The sequence below is a fragment of the Hypomesus transpacificus genome, chromosome 22, assembly GCF_021917145.1.
Source record: "Hypomesus transpacificus isolate Combined female chromosome 22, fHypTra1, whole genome shotgun sequence".
In the NCBI taxonomy this organism is placed as follows: domain Eukaryota; kingdom Metazoa; phylum Chordata; class Actinopteri; order Osmeriformes; family Osmeridae; genus Hypomesus; species Hypomesus transpacificus.
In genome coordinates this window covers 7,529,478-7,539,081 of record NC_061081.1, presented here as the reverse complement: position 1 = coordinate 7,539,081, position 9,604 = coordinate 7,529,478, and the positions used below count along the sequence as shown (strand labels likewise).

At 40.8% G+C, this 9,604-nt stretch overlaps 1 protein-coding gene and 1 long non-coding RNA gene across 2 annotated transcripts; one reads left to right on the top strand and one right to left on the bottom strand.

The window, feature by feature from the left end:
• The first annotated feature begins 104 nt into the window (after nucleotides 1-104).
• On the top strand, nucleotides 105-1,880 carry LOC124484284. Its single transcript, XR_006957954.1, has 3 exons — nucleotides 105-266; nucleotides 1,146-1,249; nucleotides 1,345-1,880. It is a non-coding gene; the product is annotated as an uncharacterized LOC124484284 (long non-coding RNA).
• Nucleotides 1,243-8,262, bottom strand: ankrd55 (ankyrin repeat domain 55). Its single transcript, XM_047045151.1, has 11 exons — nucleotides 8,117-8,262; nucleotides 7,076-7,195; nucleotides 6,522-6,652; nucleotides 6,045-6,154; nucleotides 5,034-5,094; nucleotides 4,555-4,683; nucleotides 3,596-3,780; nucleotides 2,958-3,125; nucleotides 2,040-2,719; nucleotides 1,751-1,852; nucleotides 1,243-1,584 (listed from the first exon to the last, which is right to left on the bottom strand). The coding sequence occupies exons 1-11, from the start codon at nucleotides 8,154-8,156 to the stop codon at nucleotides 1,298-1,300; spliced, it is 2,013 nt and encodes a 670-aa protein (XP_046901107.1). The 5' UTR covers nucleotides 8,157-8,262; the 3' UTR covers nucleotides 1,243-1,297.
• Between the last annotated feature and the right edge of the window lie 1,342 nt (nucleotides 8,263-9,604).

Here is a 9,604-nt window from a genome sequence, read left to right as displayed (position 1 = left end):
GGTGAAAGTATTACTGTCTAATCACAGTGCTTGCTCTAAGCAAAACACTGCTGGTTTCCAGTCAGTCCCCACCCACTTCCTCTCCCATTTACCTGATGTTCCACATGTAGACTTGTACTTCTCAGTATACTTACGCGTACAGACCTTCTTTTTACAGTCATTGGTACAGACAGGCAGGCATCATATTTCAGAATGAGTTGCATTTTATGAGTCCCAGCTGTGATCTTCTCACAATGTTGTAGATGTCTGTGCTTTAAACAGAATAGGTAAGCTATTGTAATTGATCCCTTTCCTGTGGTATCAAAGTAATGGAGTCCATGTGATGTCAAAATTATGGAGAACAACAGACAACAAAAAATACACAGTTATGGATGTAATACTAATATTAAACAAATCCAGAGTCAAATAAAGTCCACTCTATAGTCTTGGCAGACATGGCAACATTCATTCAGAACATTAGATAGTCATGACTAAAACTGTGATATGTTCTACACTAGTCACACAAACACTCACACTAAGTGATAAAAACATCATATTTTATTCATTTACTAAACATAACACATAAGGATGTCACATAATAACCTAAACATACAGTATGTCTTCATTGAAAAGTGCAAGAAGATCCAACAGTACATACTGCATGCCCTTCGTTCTGGTGTTACTCAGTGTCAATTTGTAAAAATAGAGTCCTGTTTTTTAAACAAAAAATGAAAATCGGTAGCTATTTTGTCTGATATTTACCGATCATTTCTCTTAATGAGTTTTGAGTCATAGTCTGACTTGACTAATATACATGTGTATGCTGTAAGCATAAATGTCTCTTTACGCCAGTGTTCCATCACTTTACACCTGAGAAGAATCAACTCTGCATCACATGCTGTAAATTTACCCAGTCAAATAACAGTCATGATATCTTGGGTCAGTAATCAGTCGCTCGAAGTCGATCAGTCGATCGAAGCTCGACATTGGCCTTGTTAGGCATTCATTTCTGGTCTGATTGTCTGTGTGTCTAGTATGTGTTGTAAATAGCTCAAAGCCATGCAAATTACAAAAACGTGTGCAGGGGATGATGCATGTTTTAGAAATTTGAGGTTGTTATAAACCCAACTGTCCAGTTTTGTAATAACCGTAACGTTTTTTTAAAGGTTTAAGGAAACCCACCGAATCTACAAGAGCAATGTCATGCTCGTAATAGAGATTCTTTGAGTCAGTAATGGGAGGCTGATGATTCCCTTTTACAGTGCATCAGGTAAACCCCATTACTCATTCGAAAAACAGTATGAGCCTTCTGGTTGAATCAGGTTCTGTTCTCCAAGTTGTCAATGCCATCCGTTTTACTTTCAGTCACAGGGGGGCTGTGTCTCCTTTGAGAGGGAATGGCTGGAAGGACCTGGACAGTCCTCAGAGGGTCTCCATTCAACATGGGCAAGAAAGAGCAGAGGGACTGGCTTTGGGGTATCCCAGACCTTTGTGACTTTGAGGTGACAGGTGGGGGGAGTCCCCCTGAACCCCGACCCAAGGTGTTGAGGGGCAAGGACTTGGACTTCTTCACTCCTTTGGAGACTTGGTCGGGTGGCAAAGAAACTGCAATGGGAAATTCAAATAATACATTTGGGTAATCTGCTGATGAAAGTATCAAAAAACAAGTATCCACACAACAGTACTTTTCTTTCAGTACAAAAGCCTTCACATAAACACCCAGTGGACAGGAAAAATGCCATTAGTGGTGGTGAGAAAAAGGTATACTTACACCGGTGGGTACAGTGATCACGAATGGGAGCTAAACTGTTGCGTGTAAGAGCAGTATCCCTCATCTTCAACCTGTCCAGTGGTAGCAGGTGTGTCTTTGGAGCTGTGAAAAAACATGTAATTTAGATCTGAAAAAGAACATGGCCTTTTTTCTGCAAAGTGTCATTACTCTGGTTTAACGGGTACTTTGGTCAGGTATCAAAGTTCCCCCTTTGAGGTTGCACAACTTTGTCTAATCAAAACCTGAAAGGTTTAATTCACATTTTTGTCACTTAACCGTTGTATGTTACCTTGTTCATTCTTCAGGGTGTATGGGGCTTGGTTGGGACAAACAATATCCAAAGGACCGGATGTCTCATGTAACAGTTTATTCAACAGTCTCTCTGTAGGGGGTGGTATCCAGCACTTCTGGGTCAAAACAGACTGATTAGACTTTGTCTTCCAGGTATGGTTGACAAAAACATGTCCCTTTGGCCTGCTGTCAAACAAGTCATGCTCGCTCTTGCTTTTCTGAGACCGGTGAACAAAGTGGTTCACTGGTGGTCCATTGACTTGATTCTGCTGCACAGCATTCTGGGAGCATTGTAACAAAGAGTTCCCCAAAGTGATCGGTGGAAGGCTTTGCGTCCGTATGGGAGGCAATCCATTGTAGTCTTTCTCAGTTGGGTCATCGTGAAGATGGAGCTTCTGTGTTTCCGTTGGCCTTTTCCTCATTCTGAAGCTTTCATCTCCCAGCTCCTTGGTCATCAAGGAAGAGGAGGAGGAGTCCACCAGGCAGTCGAACATGGTGATGATGTCATCCACCTCGGAGGTCTCCTCGGTCAAGTCGCGTCTCAGCTCTCTCTGTCGGGCAATGTGATGCTCCTTCTTCCTCTTGCAGGAGAAGATTTGGTTGAGCATACGGAACTTGCCTTCCTTCTTCTGAGTCTGGTCACTCCCCTGAGTAGGCAGGGGTCTAGCAGAATCAGATCTGGGAGAATCAATCAATGACCGCGGTGTGTTAATCGCCAATCAGTCTCGATTGTGGTATTGACTGACACATTTTCTACCTTGCAAAATGAATTTAATCTTTATGGACATCAACTGGTCTAGGACCACACACTATATGCCATAGATGTACACTGGAAGCACATTTCAGTTGCACTGTGAGTGTCTAACTGAAAGCATAGTACCAGACCTAATCAGCTCAACACTTAACAGGTCTGTACCTGTTGTCCACAGAAAGGAGTTTGATGCAGGCAGTGTGGCCACAGTACATTGCATAAGTGAGTGGTGTATTCTCGTTGATATCCCTGGGTCCAGGCTCCACTCCCTGCTGTATTAAGGCCCGAACACAGTCATCCTTCCCTGCTGCTGCTGCCCAATGGAGAGGGGTCCTGTAGGATGAAGAGAAAACACTCTCCTAGACGTAGTTTAAAATACTTTGAACTCTTACTTACAGTTAAATAAAGCATATAATAAACAGGCCTGAATGATTGTAAAAGAGATGTTTAGAGATGTGTCAACCTGTGAGCTTGTGTTTTATTTGCTCTGACAGATAGATAGTTCGGATCCAGCCTGGGTACCAGATGAATCTACCACCTCATATTATATTTGATCTGGCAGGTGATTCTGGCCACCCTCCCTTTCAAAAAATTTCCTCCAACCAAAATCTGAACCAATTACAACCATGTATCTGATATGGGGCAAGTTTGAAACAGTGACTACAGATAAGTGACGTTGAGGCATTTTTAACTGCCAAGATTAAGTTTAGCCACTCTGATTGGGCCGACCTCCTAGGTTAGCGTCAAATGATTGACAACAAATTATTATGAACAGAAGGAAATGTGTTGCAGATTTAATTTACCTTTCATCCACATCTAATGCCTGCAGGTTGGTTTCTGGAAAGTGTGCCAGTTCATACAAGATGTCGCTATAACCAGCAGCTGCAGCGATGTGCACGCACGTTTTTCCATTCTCATCATCATAGTTGATGACTGAAGAGCCCTGGGGGTGCTCCAGGATCAGGGAACACATGGATCTGCTGCCACTCTATTGAAGGAAAAGATTGAACAATAAACATTGTTAAAAAAAGAATATCCAAAGGCCGCTAACTAAGGCAGTAATTTCTCACCGGTTATAGAGACACATGTTAGGACACTTAATTGTTATAGTTACTAAAGATTTGTTGTCAGCTGTTGGGTTAATATTGTATGTTGTGATATTTTTTTAATTGTTTATTTGTTTGAGATTGCAGGTTTAAAATGTTTATGGACTCATAATGACAGTATTTTTCACAGAATGCTCAAGTCAGCATGGGTAAGGAAACAGTTATTGATGAGTCACTGTGTGTCACTGTGAAGGATCAGCCTATAGAAACCAGCTAACCGTACCCTGGGCAGGTTATGATTGTTCAGTTGATAGTAAAGCACTGTATTTCCATGTGGTTCTATGACCCCTACAGAAAAAAACATGTAAAACTGAAAGTGCACGTTCAGCTTAAAAATGTGCATGGGGTTTATGCCAACTGATAGTTTTTAATGAGTGATTCACAGTGTGGTTGTAGAGTCCCAGTCATAATAGGAGGCCCAGTGTCAGCCTCAGGTCTCAATGGGATTGAACCAACTGGGAGGACCAGCCTATACAAGCCTATTTGGAGTTTGCTCCATGTGTGCAAGTTTTGATGGGTGAACACTTACTGTGCATGTTACTGGGTCAAATATTATCCACAAATGTCATCATGACTACAATGTTCATGGAATGAGAACAGTTATAATCGAACATGACAAAAATGCATCAGTATTGTAACATTGTAGGTTAGTTAACCTGCACTGCCCAGTGGAGGGCTGTCTTGAAGTCCTTGTCCACGAGTGTGGGATCTGCCCCCTTCTGCAAGAGTGCCTGCACATGCTCAGGACGGTTATGGAAAGACGCCCAATGAAGAGCAGTCATGCCCTACCAAACAAAATCAGATTGGGACATGTTGCAAACACATATAACACATTTGTTGTAGCAACACATTTTGTGTCAATTTACTTAGTTTGGTACTTAATTATTATTTTGTAAGGTAATTTATTGTTAAGGTTTTTATTTCAAAATTGTAATTGACTTGAAATTCTTGACTAAGGATTGGAGTTTGATGAAAACATTTACAGACAGACAGTTATGAACTGTGTCTTCTCTACTTAAACTTGTTTTCTTTGGAGGACATTTCCCACACTCTTCCCCTCACTCACACTATAGAGAGACAGGTTATGTGTATCCAGCTGCCCTGCATTACTGTAGTGAGGTGTGTTGATGCCTACCTCATTGTCTTGGTGGTTTATTTCACATGCAGTGGATTGCTGCAACAGGACTGCCATGAGTCTGTGGATCAAATACAGCAAATAGTTATACTATGAGTTCAAACTCAATGCTCAATATTTGAGCATTAAGTACTGAACATTTGTCCACACAACGTTAGAAACAAAAATCCATTGCAATTGAAAAAGTTGTTGATGTGTTTGAGACTGGACTATTTTTGTAGAGAAAGTATGGTAATCCAAAAGGTCCTTCCTTCTCGTAGAAAAAAGTACACATTAAAACTATTGTGATAAAGTGTACACCTCAGAAATACCGGGAATGTTTACTCCCATTTCTTTAACAAATAATATGAAAGCAGAACAGAGGTCCAGGAAGGAATAGGAAGCTGAGGTCAAAGAACTTGCGTCTGTTGTTTTTGTCAACCAGATGCACAATGCAGTGGACTGGATAGTCCAGCTATTGTATATTGTACAGCTAACTGACATAGCAATAATAGATAAAGGTTGTGAGAAAGACTGAGAGAACAAGGGTAGTAAAATATATGTTTTGTGGGTGCTAGGGAAAAAGAGAGAAGAGAGAGTGAAAGAGGAAACCCAGTACAGCAGCTGTTGCTGTCTCAGCGTATTGAGCAAAGGTCTATGGTCGCTATGGGGATTGCAAACACATGCATGTAAGCACACATCCAAACACCCCCACAGAAACACACACATCATAGTGAACAAGGCTTTTCTGTCCACGTAACAAGCCACCCAGCTAATGACCCCCATCGAGCAGCAAGCCTATGAACAATGGTGACATGATGTTTCAATGTTGACACATGTAAAAGTACAGTGTAGAAGTTTATGAAGGGCTAACTTTTTCATCCTAGAATTTCTCATAGCCTACAATTTTCCGGGATGGGAACTGTTTTGAAGTATAGCAATATAATAATAATCATGACATTACATAAATAAAGATGTACTGATGAAAAATCGCATGTGGATGGCAGTGATTTACTGTACACTGGTGCTCACTTAAGGTCAGTTTCAGCGGTTGCCGCATGAAGTGGCAGGCGGCCGTTCTTATCAGGGATGTTCTGTTTGGCTCCATTTCGCAATAGGCACACACAGCCTTCAAGCCAGCCCTGCAAGAGAGAGAGAGCAGTGAATTTACACTAGGGATGTTTAATTACAGCACTTTACTTAAAAATAAATGGCTTGAGAAAAGAAGAAACTGCAAATGAAAATTGTCTCAAAAAATATATATATTTTAAACCCAGCTCAACAAATAATGGTACATTTTGAGCAGTCCATTTACATTACCTCTTTTGCTTTTGTCACTGACCTGAAATTGACTGAATATTCATCTTGGAGGATCCCTGACATACGTATTCATATTACATCAGGATCCCTGACATACATATTCATATTACATCAGGGCTTATGCCAATAAAAGGAATGGAGCCAAATCTAAGGATTTACAATGTGCTGTATTGGAACTTCATACTGTACCAAGTATGTAGCCAGTGAGAGTGAGGTCCGTCCACAAGCATCCTGAGTGTTGATAGAGGCGCCCATCTTTAAAAGCAGCTTCACTGTGTCCACCTGCCTCCCTGACACTGCATGCATCAACGGAGTGGAACCTGCAGTAGGAAACACAAGAAAAGTTATATTTCAAGTATGGAGGTATAACCTCAAAATCCTGTCACTACAATCACAGCAGCTTTTTATTGCATGGAGAGAAGATTGTAGGCCTTATTATGGCAGAGGTCATTGAAAATACAGCCATGGTTGTTAATAATAATAATAATAATGCATTTTATTTATGTAGCGCTTTTCAAAGTACTCAAAGTCCCTGTACATGGTTAAAATAAACATAAAACAAGTACATCATATAAAATCACAGCATTAATTACACATTAAAAGCAGATCTAAAACAAATGATCTTGACCCAAAACAAAACTTTCATATATCACAAAAGAAAATTACTCAATATCCCATTTTCATCCCTGCTTAACATGGCACTTTGCACCAAGTTAATGATGCTGCAGCTGTTTACTGTATACCTTCGCCATCACAGCACTCCAAGATGGAGGGATCCTCCCGTATGGTTGCTGTTAATGTGTTGACATCCCCGTTGGCAGCTGCTTGGTAAACTAAACTCAGGTCCACTTCTTCAGCAGAATCTAGAGCACACCAATACATTTAGTAGACAATCGTATAACAATGTAAGAAATTTAGATTTTTTTTTATGAACTGACAGTTTTAAATAAATAAACATGAAAGAACCAAATGAGGCAGGTTTATAGGCTCATATGTTATACAAAAACTTAGAAGAGGTTTCCTGAAAGAGGATAACCTGTAAAATCTAAGTGAATTGTGTTATATCTTTTCAGTGTAAATTGAAAAACACTTTGAATGTGTGTATTGACACATTTTGCACTTCCCAACTCTTTAAGGCCTAATTGTTTGGTTGAGACTATTTATTCGTTCATAAGGAATCCATGATATAGTTCATAAAAGCAATAGATTCATTAATTAACCTATATCATTCATAATATATTAATTTAATCAAAGCTACATCTCTGACATGTATTCTTTCTGGCACAATCCAAATGAAAGATTTCTTTCCTCTTTAACTAAACAGGAAAAAAGCATAGAGGGGCAAAATCATGGAATTACTGGTGGTGTAAGAACACCTGCCTGTCCTCCAGACAATGATTGACTTTGATCCATTCATGGAGTTTGCTTGCGGCAACATTCTCCCTATCTTGAAGACCCCTACTGTAATGCAGACAGAATCTCCTATGAAGGGTTAACGACTGAATATAAGACAACATTTAGGTTTTGGCCTGAGTCTTGAAACACTGGATCATAAGTCATTTTAAAATCATACACACGCACACACACCATACTCACACTATGCTGTGTTAAAACAACCATCTGTACTTATAATGAAGCCAAAGCCAAGTGGAGGGAACACTGCATTTCCATGGCAACAGAGGCAGCAACTGTCCCCCGCCCCCTTTATTTTCTTCCTTTCTGTCTATCCTTCTCTCAACCCTGGTACCTCCTTCTCTTTTTTGTAATAATATCCAATGTCTTACCTTTCTGCTGGTCGAACACGGATGAGGCGCTAAACTCCATTGCAAGCTGAGTATTGTGTTGTACGATCAACTCCTGAGAAAAAGAGACACATTTGCCAGTGGTTGAAACACGTTTCGCTTACACCTCTAGCTCATTCAGACTTCCCTCCACTCCTCCCCCCCCCCCCCTCCTTCTCCTCTTTGAATCTTCATTCATCCATTGCAGCAGGAAGATAAGAAATAGGCAGGAAAGGAGAGAATGATCCCCCCCCAAAATGGTGGAGTCGGCGTTGCAAATCACAGATGGACAGATGAAGAATCCACCTGTTTCAGAGGACAGAAGACAGAAGGGATGAATGAATGGAGGGTGGGATGGAGAGATCAGGCATCCAGCGAGAGGAGGAGTCTGAATGGATGGTGAGAGGCAGCCTCAGCAGCATACTGCCCACCCAGACAATGGATGAGGGGCAGATAAATGAATGGAGGATGCTTGGGAACCCATTGAGCATGTGCGGGAGAGAGAGAGGGGCGAGAGAGAGAGAGAGAGAGAGAGAGAGAGAGAGAGGAGCGAGTGAGACACACATAAACACACACACAGCCTGCTGGTGGTGACTGGTATTGTTTTCATTGTACTGTATCACTCTCAGACTGGGTAACACACTTGGTCACACAGCCAGGGCATTAGTATGTTTCTAAACCATCCCATAACCCCCCACAGAGAAACATGTACACACACAAACAACCTTTCGAGGGGTTACTTTAAGTTCCCATTTTTCACCTGCCGTCACCCCCCTGCCATGTGTTACAGCCAGCCAACTAGATCGATACTAAGGCACCAGGATGTGTTATTCATTGATATTTTGTGTCAACGTAGGGAGGACATCCACTTGACTCAACAAAAGAGCAGTTCGGCTGAGCTTGAATGAAAGTGGGTGGATGATGGAGAGAGAAAATGAATTTCTCCTTTTCATTATAATCCTGCTCAATCTTTAAACGTCTATAATGAAAAGGATTACATTTTTTATAGATTTGATTTCAAGTATCTCCATAACAACACAGAGCATGTGATTGTGTGCTGAAACGAAACAGGAATCTACTCAAGGGAAAATAAATATTTTCATTCCATTCATAGTTATTCTGCTGCCAGTTGTCATGGGAACCTGAGATGACAGCCATTATTATAGGAAAAATAAGTCCCGCCTCCCTCTCTCTCTGATAAGTGGATAGACTGTCTGGCTTGTTTTCAGACTGAAGCGTGACATCCAAGACACGTTCACAATTAGATTCTATAAACAAGAGAGTTGTTTCTGATTCATATTCTTGTGTTAAATCATAGCGTTAAAGGCTGCCATGATGTTTTTTTTTGTCATAAAGCAAATAGTGCCCTGTACAATCGAAATATTGTATTTCTTAAAAGCATCAACGAATTGAGATACAACAATTATCTTGGTGTACTGTGGCCAACACACTAAACATTGTATGTATGGCAAGCAACATGTGTGTGGTTTG

Excerpts from the sequence above, each read along its gene's own strand:
- ankrd55 (XM_047045151.1), bottom strand. The coding sequence starts at position 8,156 with ATGGAGTTTAGCGCCTCATCCGTGTTCGACCAGCAGAAAG. Across the intron at positions 6,653-7,075 it reads GGAGTGCTGTGATGGCGAAG|GTTCCACTCCGTTGATGCAT; the intron begins GTATACAGTAAA and ends TTCCTACTGCAG. Across the intron at positions 6,155-6,521 it reads TCTCACTGGCTACATACTTG|GGCTGGCTTGAAGGCTGTGT; the intron begins GTACAGTATGAA and ends TCTCTCTTGCAG.